The sequence below is a fragment of the Madurella fahalii genome, assembly GCF_045866475.1.
Source record: "Madurella fahalii IFM 68171 DNA, scaffold_1, whole genome shotgun sequence".
NCBI lineage: Eukaryota > Fungi > Ascomycota > Sordariomycetes > Sordariales > Madurella > Madurella fahalii.
The window spans coordinates 6,543,589-6,557,191 of record NW_027263971.1 but is presented as its reverse complement, the minus strand read 5'-3'; the positions used below and the strand labels follow the sequence as shown (position 1 = coordinate 6,557,191).

Genomic DNA, 13,603 nt, shown 5'->3' with positions numbered 1-13,603 from the left:
CCACACATCACCCCTGAATTGGGTAGATCCATGATGATTGCGCCTGCTAATTCTGGGGAAAACTCATGGATAGATTTGACTAGCAAAAAAAGAGGCAACAGGAACATTTGGTCAAGCAAGTGCGAAGCCAATTCTGAGGCGATGAACGCTTCTGGGAAAAAGGCACAACTGAGCATTTGATAGCACAGTTTAGTTGGGATTCATGAACACCGGAAAGAGAATCGACTGGACGACATTTTGGGACCAAGAGCAGGAACGAAATGCTGATGAGATTATGACAGGACTTTTCTAACGCGAAAAAGGTTTCCAAAGGGTTCGACGAAAGGTCGAAGAGGTAGAAGAGGATGTGGTTCTCACAACGTCCCGTGTATTAGGTGCCTCATTGTAGCCCTATGCGCCGTCTATCCGTATCCTAGGTGGGGAGCTGCTCTGCTCGGGTTCCTCTCGCGCCACCGTGACGATGGCTCTTCCATTCCCTCCGTGTGTTGCCATGGAAAACGCCGATGATGTAGCTTAGAGCGATTATGGTTATGTCCAGAGTATAGAGGCCTGGAGAAGGATGTATTGGAGGGCGGGTAGCGTCAAGTACGGGGTAATGATCCCTTCAACTTCGCAAGCTCCTCGGCGATCCGCCTTTCGTGGGCTGCTTCGGAAGCGGCGGCGTCCGGCGTGCCGTCCGCGATGGTAACGAGCGTGTTGCCGAGTGTCGACAGCTCAGCTAGGTATCTGGAGACCCGACGGCCGGCGAGCGATCGAGGGTTCAGGGGGCGACTCTTGGAGGACTTGGACGGAATGTACGACGTGCTGCTCTTCGATTTGTGCCCCGCTAGCGAGTGGTTAGCACCCGAGGACAACCGGGAAAAGCATTAGACTCTGCGCACCCTGAGCCCGATTGAGGGGCGTACGGCGAGGACATCGAGAGGTCGGTTGCAGTCTGGCAGAGGGAGATATTGACTCGGTGAATTTGGACAAGACACGGGAACAAAATCTGTTCATAATCTCAAAAAAGTGGTGTTTGCAGTACCAATACCGCTTCAGATTGATTTGAGCCTCGAACGTGAGGGTATTGCGCTGTGCTATGCTAATCTGCTGGGAATTTAAAGGTAGCCCCATTGCTGCCAGCCAGCCAGGTTTGTTGGGCCGCAAAGCTCAGTCGGAAAACCACAAGGGCAGAAACCCGAGGTATAAGCTGCCCACGAGCCCCTTGTGCTGCCGCCATATCGAGACAAAAACAACATAACACTGACGCTGCAGGGCAAGGGGGACGCCTTGGCAACGTGTTTCCTGATCCAACGAGCTCGCTTTGTCCAGTTCTCCCGCTTGCCGCAAGCACAACTTGTCAATCAAGACAGTCCACCCCACCCGGCTTGCAGCTCCCGCATACCGCGTTTGATGAGAAAAATGTGAACGAGGTGCCCTCGGTGTCGTGCTGCTAATTATGCGGACGCGGCGCTGAATCCTGCCCGAAATAGCTCCGGGCCCCGTCTTCCGCGACTCCGAACGTGCATTTGGCGACCCAAACGTGAAAGCTGATCGAATCGAACAGCTTTAAACAGTGTTGTTGGAAAGGCCACCAATGTCGAGCCCCTCCTTCACCGGCGATGGGGCAAATTCGCCGAGGTCGAGACCCTGCCGGGGTACGTGTCTAGGGTGCCGCCATACGCCGAATCGACTTTCTCGGTCTCATTTCAGGGGGTGCATTGGTCCGGTGGGCCTGGATGAATAGAAGAAAGGAGTCGGGTCTAGTCGAGTCCTACGTCGCAGTTGTGACTGCTTGCGGGATGGTCAGAGGCCTCAGGACCGCCAATTCGTAGTCAGTTCGTGATGAGCCCGCGATGCTGCAGGAGAGTGTCAACGTTGTGTCTGGAGGTGCATGCTGTAGGGCCGGAGGAAGGGATTGCTGGTTGTACTGACCGAGAAATGCCAAGTCGGGCGGCCAATCCTGTCTGACCACGTTGAGGCGTCGGAAGAGCATCGGGACCGGTCGGACACGCCAAACTCCGAAATGTTGGTGTGACGCGTCCGTCAAGATGCGCGATTTCCGCTCATCCCCACCGAGGACAGCCGCCCCGTTGCCTCGCCGGCAAGTGCGAGTGGTTCGCCAACCATTGCCCTGGCGTGGAAGTTGCTGCTTGGTATCCGAGGTGAGGCATCAAGATTGGGGACATTCCGATGTTAAGCCGAATGAGGATCACACCCCGTCGCACGTGATCCGGGGCGTGACCGAAGAGCGAAAAAGATGCGATTGAAGATTGTGGCCCTGTATCAAGAGCAAAAGGGCTCGATGGCTCCGGAGGACGGATGCGGTCTCAGCGGTGGTTCAGTGGGAACAGTCAGGTCGGAAAAGTCCCGAGCAGAAGACAAGAGCAGCACCTTAGAATGGATGAAGAGGTGGAACGTGTGTGCGTACGTGGGAGTGAGCGACCCGCGATGCTTCCGGGGAAGGTTCAGGCAGACCGCAAGGCAATGACGGTATTTAAGCTGGGATGGGGGAGAGGAAAGACTCCGACAAGATGTACAGAAGTGAGGAAAAGAAGAGCAGATAAGAGCGGGGCTTTTGAATGGATGAATGAGTGGAATGCGTATTTGCGTGGGAGGGAGCGGCTCTAGGAGAAGTCCAGGCAGGTTGGAAGACAATGACGGGAGGATGTTGACGGTTATTTAAGCCGGGCTGGGGGAAGAAGGGAGACCCCGACAGATTGCAGAGCCTCAAATACGATACGTTGTTGGCGCACCCCGAGCCGGACCCACCCGGGACACCATCCGGTTTTGTGGTTTGGGCATGACTCCCGGTGGGGTTCATTTGACAAAACCTAAACCAATGGGAGTGCGAGAGTGGCGGAGCCAGCAGGTTGGCGCTCGGACTACTGCGCAGCAGCGTAAAAATTTATTGAGTAGACCAAGACGTAAAGTTGTCGGCCACTTGGCAGCAATCCTCCATTTGCCTGAGCCCGAAGGTGCTCGAATAACCTCGCCCGCCTATCGCGACCTTGCCGCGTTTCCAATGGAACGCTACCCAGGTAATCTCTCTCGATGCCCCGCCCAGGGTTCACATGGCTTCCCATAAACGATGGCAGCGCCATTCGTTTGAGGAAACCTCCAAGTGCAAACATCGGCACGTTCAGTCTGCCTACCTAGGTATCAACGCAAGAGCCGAATGTAGTGAACCATGGTCCTCCTTTTCCGTTAAGCTGGAAAAGCGAACAAGGATGCTGGCGTGATAAAACCCTCACTGCCGCCACCTCCAAGAATACGGCCGATGGCCCAGTCGAACTAATCGTTAGACGCTTTAGCTTATCTTTCAAGGCTGTTTCGTCGTCTGCTGTGATGATTAAGTCATATGAATGGCACTCAAATGAGCTTGAGCACCGTAGCAACATGGGTTTTCTCGAACAGGATAGGATATTACCTAGACCGCAAAGGGTGGTCTATATGCCGCATGTCGGACACTTCATGCGTCGTCAGTGTGGGCGATTGGGGTCCCGGCACCGTCAGCGACACACAAAAGCAAAAGACGCCCCGCAACTTTTGGCGTGATTTTGCCGCTGCCGTGACCTCGCTGGGACGCTACTCCCCTCTGCGTGCCCCAATGACTGGTTGCGATGGCCATTAAAATTCCTCCTTAGATATTGCTATCTTATGAGATAGAGCATTAGCATTAGAATGTATATATAGTAGTAGGTTCAATCTAGATAGTGGGATGCTATCTAATACTAAGAGCTCTATTAGAGCTACTACTAGCTATCTTCGTTTTATAGGCTATATAAAGGTCTTAAAGGCTCAACGATTAACATTAATCGAACTTGATATTCAAGATCGCTAACTCTATAACAAGTTGAGCTCAGTATAGATCTCGGTAACCTCAGCTAGCTCTCAAGAGCACGGACCACCAAATGCTTTAAGAGCCAGATTCAGAACCGACTGGCCAGTCCGGACTGGTCCAGTCTGATACTTCTGGAGGTGGGTCTGGGCGACGATGTACTGCTTTTTAGCGTCTTGGCTGCTCAGGGGTCTTCCACCTGCCTTTTTGGCTCACCGCCTTCGTAGTTAGACTTCGTCAATGTCGAAAGCCGCTGCCCTGTCTATCGAGATTGGCTTGAAGGTCCATTTCCCAGCAAAAACTCGTTGCAATGGCAAGCCAACAGGATACGATAACGGTCAAGAACACTGTTGACGTATTAGCCGACAGTCCCTTGCCTAGTACAGTGGACTTTGATACCCTCGAGCCTGGGCCAACCGACATCAGCGACAACGACTGCCTACAACCCTGCCCCCTTTTCCAAGGCGAGCCGTCGGCGGCAACTGTTCCTGCCGATCAGGATAGTACTATTCAATGCAGCGTTGACGACCCTGTACTACCTCGAACCCCGGCGGTTAGCCAACAAGCGAGTCAAAAGCGTGTGGGCATATACAAGATACCTGTTGCTGCAGCTAAGAGGAGGAGGGTAACGCCATCTGAGCGCTTAGACACTCCACTGAAGAAGGCCCAGTTCAGTCGCGACATGACGGATCAGGTGATGATATGGTTTGACGACTGTCGCAAAAGAGGGCTTTTCAACAGCACGAAGAAGAAAGATTACCGTCCTGTCTGGGAGGAAATATCAGCGCGTTGCAAGGAGGAATGGCCTCGTTTTATATGGAATGCCAAGGTCATCAGCACAAAGTACGATACCGAGCGTAGACGCTTCCAGTTATAGAAGATGCTGGTAGATGGATACTCTGGTGTTTCGATTGATCCTGATACTAGCTTGCCGCTTGTATCTGAGGCGACTTGGGAACAGTTTGCGCGTCGGAATAATACCTCCTCGAGGAGTGTAAACTGGCTGAGATCGCTACCGCTTGGCGATATCCCAGTATACCGCTCTGTCTTCTTCCGCGAACGCGCAAGCGGCAGCTTCATCGCTGAGGTCGACGAGGTGGCGAATACGCAGGTAACTGCAGCGACGAACCTAGATTCTGACGACTCTGGCCGTGACGATCCTACTCGTCTTGATCTTGAGTCTAACGATACCGATACCGACCTCGATTTCCTTTCACATACGCCTGTCCCTACACGAAGGTTAACAGCCGTTCAACGGCGTCGAATCGAGACTGACCCGGATCAAACGCCTATTTCTAACAGCAGCCCTGCCGCGTTGGAGATACCCTCGTCTCAATCCATACAGAGGCGCGTTAGAGAACGTAATAGTCAGGTACTTGCGCGGACGTTTCGTGAGGCGGTTTCAGTTCTGGCCGCGCCACGGCTTCCTGGCGCTGACAACGTTGCGCATGCGATTGAAGATATTCAGGCACAATTTGCAGATGTTATTGATGACAAAGAACTATTGAATTGTATCGAGTATCTTCAGGCGAATCCAATACGGGCGGTAATGTGGAATAAGTTGAGTCCAGCGATAAAGAAGTTGTATATAGAAAAGTGGAAGGGAGGAGAGTAGTTATTAGATACAGTTACCTATCTTTGACCCTGCTGAATTCGCTGTTTTCTAGTACTTTAGCAATTTCCATCAAATCTATCGAATTCGCTGTTTTCTACCACTTTTACCTACTTCTATTAACTCCATCGAATTCGCTCGATTCAACTACCTCTCTATCAACGCTATCTTATTCCAAGCGGTTCTTCCATCGCTGCCAGTTTTCCCACATCGCATGAGCTGCCTGCCAGCGAATCTGATCAGGATTACGTCCCCCAAGTACAGATTCTGCTCGAGACTTCGCTAACGACATTAGATCTCTCTAGTTGCTAGTTAATTCGTCTTTCCCTTGCTCTGCGATTATAAAGTTATGAAGCCCAGTTACGGCGTACACGATCTGTACCTGCTTCTCGATACTGTATTCGCCTGCAGCAACTCGAATGATCTTCCATCTTCTCTTCAGTTGGCCAAAGACCTGCTCAACAACTACACGAACGCGCGCGTGGCGTAAGTTGTATAGTTCCTTCAGTTCCCTGGGCGGCCGCGCAGCGTTACGCCAGTCTTCCAGATGATATCTAATACCTGGGAAAGGCACGACAATACCATCCCGACTACCAAAACCCGCGTCGACTAGATAATAACGGTTCCTGGGAACCCTGAACGACCTTCCAAACGCCTGCGCGCACATACTAGCGTCGTTCATAGAGCCTTCTGCGCCGGCAAGGACATAACTGAAAGAAAAGTCAGTTCTGACGGCGGCAAATACGTTCTGGGTTATCTGGCCTTTCCTGTCGCGCCATCGCGACTGCTTATCCCTCGGGATATGCGCTGCGATATGCGTCCCATCAATTGCACCAATACAACCGTTGAGGGCATTCCGCCTAGGGTTCAGTTCAATACTGGGATCCAGCCATTCGTCGTCTGGTAACTTGACGAACGCCTTGTGCAACAACACAAGCATCGGTAACAATTCCCCAACGATCCTCGATACAGCTGTCTGACTAACGCCAAATCTATAGGCAGTATTACGCTGATTCGTCGCGTAGGCAAGGATCCAGAGGATCACCATAACCTTCTGCTCAGATGACACACAGCGAGATGGTTGCAGTCCTGCGTTCTTTGTAAGCCACGCAACGAGGCTCTTGAAGGTGCTTTTATCCAGGCGAAAAAGCTCCCTGAAGCGCTGATCAGAGCCATCAAGTAAAGAGGTGGCTAGCTTTCTTGCTTCTTCTGGGGTAGTCGGATTGACTTGACTGAGGCGCGGCGATCTGGCATTTTGGATAACGTGGATGGCGAGCGTGGCGGCATACGCAAAAGCCACAGTCCCATTGCGGTATGTCTGATCCATATTGACAATGCAGTATGGACTGATATTACTGTAGGAAACCCATACAACAGTCATTCTCGTCAGCATCTTCAACACTTGCCCCGACATCCACAATCCCTTTCATGCTTCCACAGCAACGGCGACTGGGCCCACACTGGACTGGCCAGTCTGCCCAAAACCGCTCATCTCACCATCGGTCCGGACTGGTCAGAAAATGGGCAGAATTGGCCCACTATTTACCATTCCTGGGCGAGCCGACGACGGTATCCACTTCGATACATCGCGAGCAGGGAGGGGGTGGCCAGTCTGGCTGGGGCGTGGAAAATGTGCTGTTAAGGAGGGCTCAAAAGGGCAAAAAATGGGTCAGTGGTCCGAGCTTTACCTCCCAGACTGGCCAGTCCGGACTGGCCAGTCGGTTCTGAATCTGGCTCTAATAAATGAAGCTATTCCTAGAATACTCTATAACGTGTCTAGACTATAAGTAGGGAAGTAGGGAAGTAAGGAGGAGGGAAGTAGGGTGAAAATATGAAGTTATACTCCCCGGCTTCGTCGCCACTTTTTCTATTAGTGTCGTTTTGTTATCGGAAAACTTAATGTATATGCCAATCATGCAAGGCTTGGCCGGGTTCGCAACAATCAGCTCGGTAAAGGTCGCGAAGAGCGTCGTAACGTGGATGCTGAGATTGCAATCAATCCACATAGGCACGAGAGCACGTCCGTCTTGATATCAATTGCCTTGTCTCTCTCGGTGTAATTTAGGCTAGCAGAGGCGATAGCGGTCAGGAGCGATCGCCAGTTCGAAATTACACCTTCACAACAACTTTCTCCGCACTCACACCGCCCATCAGCACCTCCAGTGCGGTTTGCAACCCCTCCAAACCTCCCTCAATAACCCGGTACGCCCCGGGAACTACCGTCCCGTTGGCCAGCCACGCTGGGATTGCTTCCCGGTACAACCACGCACTTAGGTCCTGTCGACGTCCCCACAAATCACCGCCAGATACCCAAGTCGTCTTCACGCGTTCAGGGATAGGCACCTCCTCCGGCCAGCTAGTTGTATGCGCCAACTTCAACGGCTTGCCCCCGCCCGCGTTGAGCAAGATCTCCAATGATGGCTGTAGCGTATCAGGCTTGGAAATCACATCCACCGCGAGCGGGATGGAAATACCGGCTTGCTTTGCAGCATCAACGATATCGCTTACCACCGTGGCGGATTTATAGTCTACTAGCACGTCGGCACCAAGCGAGCGCAGCTGGTCGTAGTGTTTCGCGCTGGCAGTCACAAACGCAGTCATGCCAGCCTGGCGGGCAAGTTGGATGACCATGGTCCCGACGTTCGAGGCGCCGCCCCAGATGAGGATGCCTTCGCCGGTTTTGGTAACTTGATCCGGCTTAACGGTGAGATCGGGGAGCGGAAAGCCTAGCACGTCGTAGAGGGCCATGGCAGCGGTGCTGACGCCCGTGATGATTGTAGAGGCTGACAGGGAGCTGATGCTGTTTGGGATCTTGGCGGTGCAGTTTGCGCGGGCAACGGTATAGTTTTGGAATGCGGTGTGGGTGACGGCGCCAGTGTGGATGCCGTCGGCGATGGCGATGACGCGGTCGCCGGGTTGGAAGCCCGTCACACCCGGACCGGCGGCGACAACCACTCCGCTAACGTCTTGGCCAAGAATGGTTGGGTACGACTGAATGAGGAAACCGGAGGCCCAGCGCTTCCAATCAATTGGGTTCAATGCGATGACCTCGTTGCGGATGAGGACTTCGTTCGGTCCAGGGGTCGGGATAGGACGCTCCTCAATGGTTAGCGGTGACTTTGAGGCGGTCACAACCGCGACGAGGTTCTTCGCTGTGGACATTGTGGATGTGGCTTGCGTGTCTTGCGTGTTTATAACAAATGGTAAGGCTTAAGGGTGTAGAGTCAAGGGGCTCCCACTTCAACCGGGTTCCAAGCGCGCACTTATACCCTCCTGCTCCTGCGCTATACGTATCTCCTCAGGCATCAACCTCTATTTTCGGTATGTGTAACCGTTAGAAATCCATTGGTGTTGTCCTCTGTGTCCAATATTGATTTTGAGACCGAGACCGAATCCCGGGCTTGGCACCCGAATCTCGGCCAAATTCGCCGGTGCCAAGCCCCGACCCGGGTGCGAGACTCACCCGCTGACATCTCAAAAAGCGACCGTTTGCGTGGCCGGCCAAATTTGCCGAGGGAATCAGCACATGATTTGCAACCATGCGGCACAGCAATCACAGCCCGGCCAATACTGCAGCGAGCATCATCCCGAGCCCGTCCAGGTTGGCATGCCAATCGTCAAGAACATCATCCATGCCACTCCCGAATATTCCGTGCATCAATGCCTGCGAGCTCCCCGAGGAGTGCTTGGCCATGATAAGGTCACCCAGGGTATCTAGTCGTGGCTTTCCACTCTTGAGCTCAGCCCACCATTCATCATAAACCCTCTCCCATTCGTCAGCAGTTCTGGCCTCCCAGAGCGCCTTACTACCAGGCAGGGGAATCGCGTATGGGTTGAGAATGACATCGCACGCTTCGCAGCCAACAACTAATGCCATGAGAAAGCAGACGATGGCGAGTCTGCGGTGTTAGCTGAGGCCAGCTCGTGAAACAGATGGGGCCTTTACCTCCGCCTTGTCTCTTCATAGATCCATTCCTCCCAAGTTGGCCGAGTGGCTCGGACGTGTGGTGGATTAAAGGGGCTAGGGTGAACTTGGGCGAATCGATGGGACAGATCCTGTGAGAGCAATTAGATAAAATCATATTAGATACAAAAGCAAACTCGCCTTCATCGTCCGTAGCATTTCGCGGTTCAGAATAAAATACCGGTACCCCGAATGCATCAAACGCATAATCGTATATATGACCATGGCTTGTATTGATGCCAAGGTTTCACCGGGGGATAGCTGCGGCATCTGTCGACAAGTTAGATCGCGCAACGCGAATCTGTGTACCGACTTACGGCATCCCGGATCCGCTGCTGTTCAGCCTCAATTGTCTGCCAGAGGAAATCCTCCGAGTTTGGCATCCGCGAGGCAAATACGTGTGCGATATTGACGCAGGCGGCCAACGGTCTCAGTGGGGCGAACGCGGGAGGTGCTGTTCCTACAACCACCTGCCACGGTTCATGGTCGTTGTACTCCAGGCCACAGCCAACGCGGTGGACGAATGGCGGCAGACTCTGGGGCTTGACCATCATGCGTGGAAATGCCCGGGTTAACGAGATGATGAGCTGGCGGCAACTGGTAGAGATGTAGCGCTGTGACCAAGATTCCAGCGTCGAAAGTGTGACATTGACGTCGGGGGTGTAGCGGCAGTCGGAGCTAGGCGTCAGTGGGAAGAGTGGAGTAAGTCCTACAAGCGAGTTACTTGGAACCTCAGGAGCAGGAACGGAACCGTCAAGGTTGGTGATGCTCTGGAGGAACGTTCCATGCGGCGCTTCGCTTGTGACAAACCCAGTCATGGGGGCCAAGTTTGCCAAGTCTGGTATCTCAATCTCAGGCCAACCGGGATTCTCGGTGACCAGGGGAATGTCATTTCCACCGTTTGCGGACAAGTTGTCTTTGCCATATGAGCAAGGCGTGCGCTTGGTGACACATCGCGAGCAGGGTAGCTGAAAGTCACACTTGGTTTTGTTCTTCCGGCAGGCATGGCACGCCTTTGGCCTGGCCGCCAAGTTTGCGGCAGCCTTTCGTTGACAGTATTTCTCGTGTCGGGCATGCGATGTGTCTGTGCATGGTCATCCGCATTAGGCGGTGAAGGGCAGAGTCTGACGGCTCGGGGAATACCTTGATCGAATGGTTTCCCACAGATTGAGCAAAAGCGCAATGGCCTTGTCGAAGAAAAGTCGAGATCTAGCCCAGTCGCCATCGCAGAGGTTCATTTGCTGGGAGCGAAAATTTGGCACAAAATGCTGACGAAAGGTGCGGGCATGCGCGTGCCGGACGCGATGAAATTCATAGCAGATTCCGAGCATTAGTCATCGAAGGATCATTGTTTGATATTATTTGATTGGCCAGTGACTTGTCACATTGAAGCTCAACTTGCTCGGATGGAGAACATACATGGTCTGAGCTGTTGCACGAGCAGCGTCATGCGAAGTCTGGAAGAATTGATCCCAGGTATGCCGATTGGAGGAGAGACTCAGGATACGGCACACCCAAACGGTAGCATTTATTCTATTTTTCGGTTTCACTAGCTCGGATATCTCGAAAGTAAAAATCATTTCTTGTGAGGGATAGCGGAGGCCGGTTGGCAGACAGGGCTGTTGTTGGGAGAGGAGGAGGAGTTTGTTTGATTGGACGGTGATGCCGCATCCAGCGCGCCATCAAGCGATAAAACACTCGCAAAGCCGCTTTCTGGCTCCTTACCTACCTCCTCCACCGCCCCGCCCTCATCGATCTCATCCGCGCTGAAACCGAGCCAGCCTTCCACTCGGACGGCACCATAGACCCCAAGCACATGCACGATGGCCGCTGCCCGCCCCTCGACACCATGTGGAACGAGACGATTCGCATGTCGGCATACTCTGCTTCAGTGCGCTTTATCACTCGGGACACCGTCATCGGCGGCAAGGTGCTGCGCAAGGGCAACCGGCTCATGATTCCGTACCGGCAACCGCACTTTGACGAGGACGTGTTTGGTCTTGCAGTCGACGAGTTCCGGCCCGAGAGGTTTTCGGAGAAGGCGAACTTGACACGCAGTGATAACTGGAGGTCTTTGGGGGGTGGGAATACAAATGTTTCCAGGGAGGTATGTAGCTAAGCGAGCGGTCATGCTATTTGTCGCCAAGGGGTCCCTTTAGGCATGTTAGCCAAATCCGGCTGCCATAATGATGGGCTAGCTTGGGATAGTTAGAATTTCATCATCTTTATACTATTATAAAGTTATTGGGGATTAGCCATGCTACCAGGTATAAGCTTGGGATGTCGGACGTTCTCGGTCGTCTCGGTTGGAAATATGCGGCGTTGTTTGGATGGCCGTAAGACTCAAACATAGTGACATTGCTGAATACTAGCATCGTCCCAGAAAAAGAGTGGCCCGACAATGCACACATCCACCTGACGAACCCTGCCCGTTTTCAAGTTTGCCCCGACTGCAGCGTTGCCTCTAGGAAACCAGACGTACTACATAGCGACCAGAGCGTAATCCTCTTAAAGGAGTGACATCCAACAACCCGCCGAATACGGAATGATAACTTCACTCTATAAGAATATTAGTCGCGAACAACACAAGGGGGGTTGACGGTAGCATCTCACCATTTGCGCCTGGTATATTCCGTTTCTGAGCACAAGGCGGTGATCTAACGGTAGCACAGCCCGTTGTAGCAGAACGTCGCCGACGGCAAGCAGCACTCCAGGCTACAGCAGGTGCTGTACGGGCAGCAGAAGCCGGTGGGGCAAAGGTAGGGGTAGTTGATAGGACAAACGGCCGCGGCGTTGAGGGCATCCGCCTTCGGGATATTGGACTGAGCGACGCCCGCGGCCACGGAGTTGTCGGAGGTCTCTTTCTCAGGCAGCGGTTCGCTGCCGAGGGCGAGCACCAGGGGGACGAATAGAAGAGCGGCGAGGGTAAACTCCATTTTGAATGAAGTCTTTGAAAGACAGGATCAAAGGGTGTGCTTTAGTTCTTGCGTTTGTTTGAGGGAATACCACTGAGGCAAGTTGATGGGGATGCCTGATATTTTTATACCGAGTAACTGTCTCAAAAAGCGCACCAGGTAAAGGCTGCAGTTACACTCTGGCTGAGACACGGATCGCTCGGCGCTTATCGATGCAGATCTAGCAACCACTACACCACTCCCCTGCGGGAGACCCTGGTACTAACCGGTGAGAATTACAGAAGGATGCCTCATTTTCTACCGTTGTGGTCCACATGCAATGTGCAACCCGCCCGTCTTTAGGAGTGCGGCCCACCTCCATCCAGGGACTCGGCGCTCACTTCATGTCTGTCATACTATCGGCTCAGAGTTTTCGACCAAGTTGGTTTGGAAAGTTGTAGTCTCACAAATACTTCCTGTTTAGAGAACCAACTCTTCGGGCACCCTTGTGTGCTGCACAGGCCGGTGGTTTACCGACACCGAACAGGCCCAAGTCCGAAGACTCAGCCGCAGTATGGAACGGGATTACACATGCTTATTCAAAAATTAAGTATCACACCACTGAACGGACACAGAAGGGAGCTGACCGAAGTTTCGGGCAACTCTGGCAGTCTCGTAGTATCATGGTCATGGTCACCTTGATGAGAAAAGCGATATTACCGGCAGCATGCAACAAGTGGCCAGCAGGCTTATCCAGACCGCCGCAGCAATACCCTACCCCGCTCCAGCGCACAGCCTTCCCCTACTTGGACTGCCTCGTAGCGATGCTGCACTGGTGCGGCGATTCTCACGGTCGGAGAAATAGGTGGTTCTATTGGTTGTCACTAGAACATCTTTCCTTGCCACTACGACGATCTCCACTTCGCATTTCTGCTGTCACGACCAGAACAATCTGAAGTGTATAAGACGGTGAGTTACATATGCCCGTCTGACGCTTATGACGCGAGAGGAGATAGCATGTTTCTTGATATGGGTCTTTTAGTTGGCTTTAATATGGAAGTTTATCGAGGAAAGACATACAGACGACCAACTGCCTAACAACGCCTTCTGCATCGAGTATATGAGTGGTATTGCTGGTGTTGTGATACACGGGCTCGCAGTTGTGTTTACACTCCGAGGGCATAATTATAGGCATACCAAGTTCCCTAATCGTCTTCTCCTCTAGCGTTGCGAGAAACCTTAATGTCTACTGTTTAGCATCAGCTTGAGGCAATAAGACAATTATTAGTTAGCAGGTAACGTAGTCCACTATC

General features: G+C 52.8%; 4 protein-coding genes across 4 annotated transcripts; 1 reads left to right on the top strand and 3 right to left on the bottom strand.

Moving 5' to 3' along the window:
- Positions 1-7,541: 7,541 nt before the first annotated feature.
- Positions 7,542-8,594, bottom strand: MFIFM68171_01976 (Zinc-binding alcohol dehydrogenase domain-containing protein cipB; the record flags this gene model as incomplete). Its single annotated transcript, XM_071057398.1, has 1 exon — positions 7,542-8,594. The coding sequence occupies one exon, from the start codon at positions 8,592-8,594 to the stop codon at positions 7,542-7,544; it is 1,053 nt and encodes a 350-aa protein (XP_070913499.1).
- Positions 8,595-8,985: 391 nt separating this feature from the next.
- On the bottom strand, positions 8,986-10,621 carry MFIFM68171_01975 (Zn(2)-C6 fungal-type domain-containing protein; the record flags this gene model as incomplete). The annotated part of the gene is made up of 5 exons (XM_071057397.1): positions 8,986-9,331; positions 9,379-9,488; positions 9,538-9,666; positions 9,714-10,480; positions 10,540-10,621. 5 exons carry the CDS (start codon positions 10,619-10,621, stop codon positions 8,986-8,988), a joined length of 1,434 nt encoding a protein of 477 aa, XP_070913498.1.
- A 223-nt stretch (positions 10,622-10,844) lies between these two features.
- Positions 10,845-11,515, top strand: MFIFM68171_01974 (uncharacterized protein; the record flags this gene model as incomplete). Its single annotated transcript, XM_071057396.1, has 2 exons — positions 10,845-10,872; positions 11,103-11,515. 2 exons carry the CDS (start codon positions 10,845-10,847, stop codon positions 11,513-11,515), a joined length of 441 nt encoding a protein of 146 aa, XP_070913497.1.
- Positions 11,516-12,053: 538 nt separating this feature from the next.
- Positions 12,054-12,332, bottom strand: MFIFM68171_01973 (uncharacterized protein; the record flags this gene model as incomplete). Its single annotated transcript, XM_071057395.1, has 1 exon — positions 12,054-12,332. The coding sequence occupies one exon, from the start codon at positions 12,330-12,332 to the stop codon at positions 12,054-12,056; it is 279 nt and encodes a 92-aa protein (XP_070913496.1).
- Positions 12,333-13,603: the final 1,271 nt, after the last annotated feature.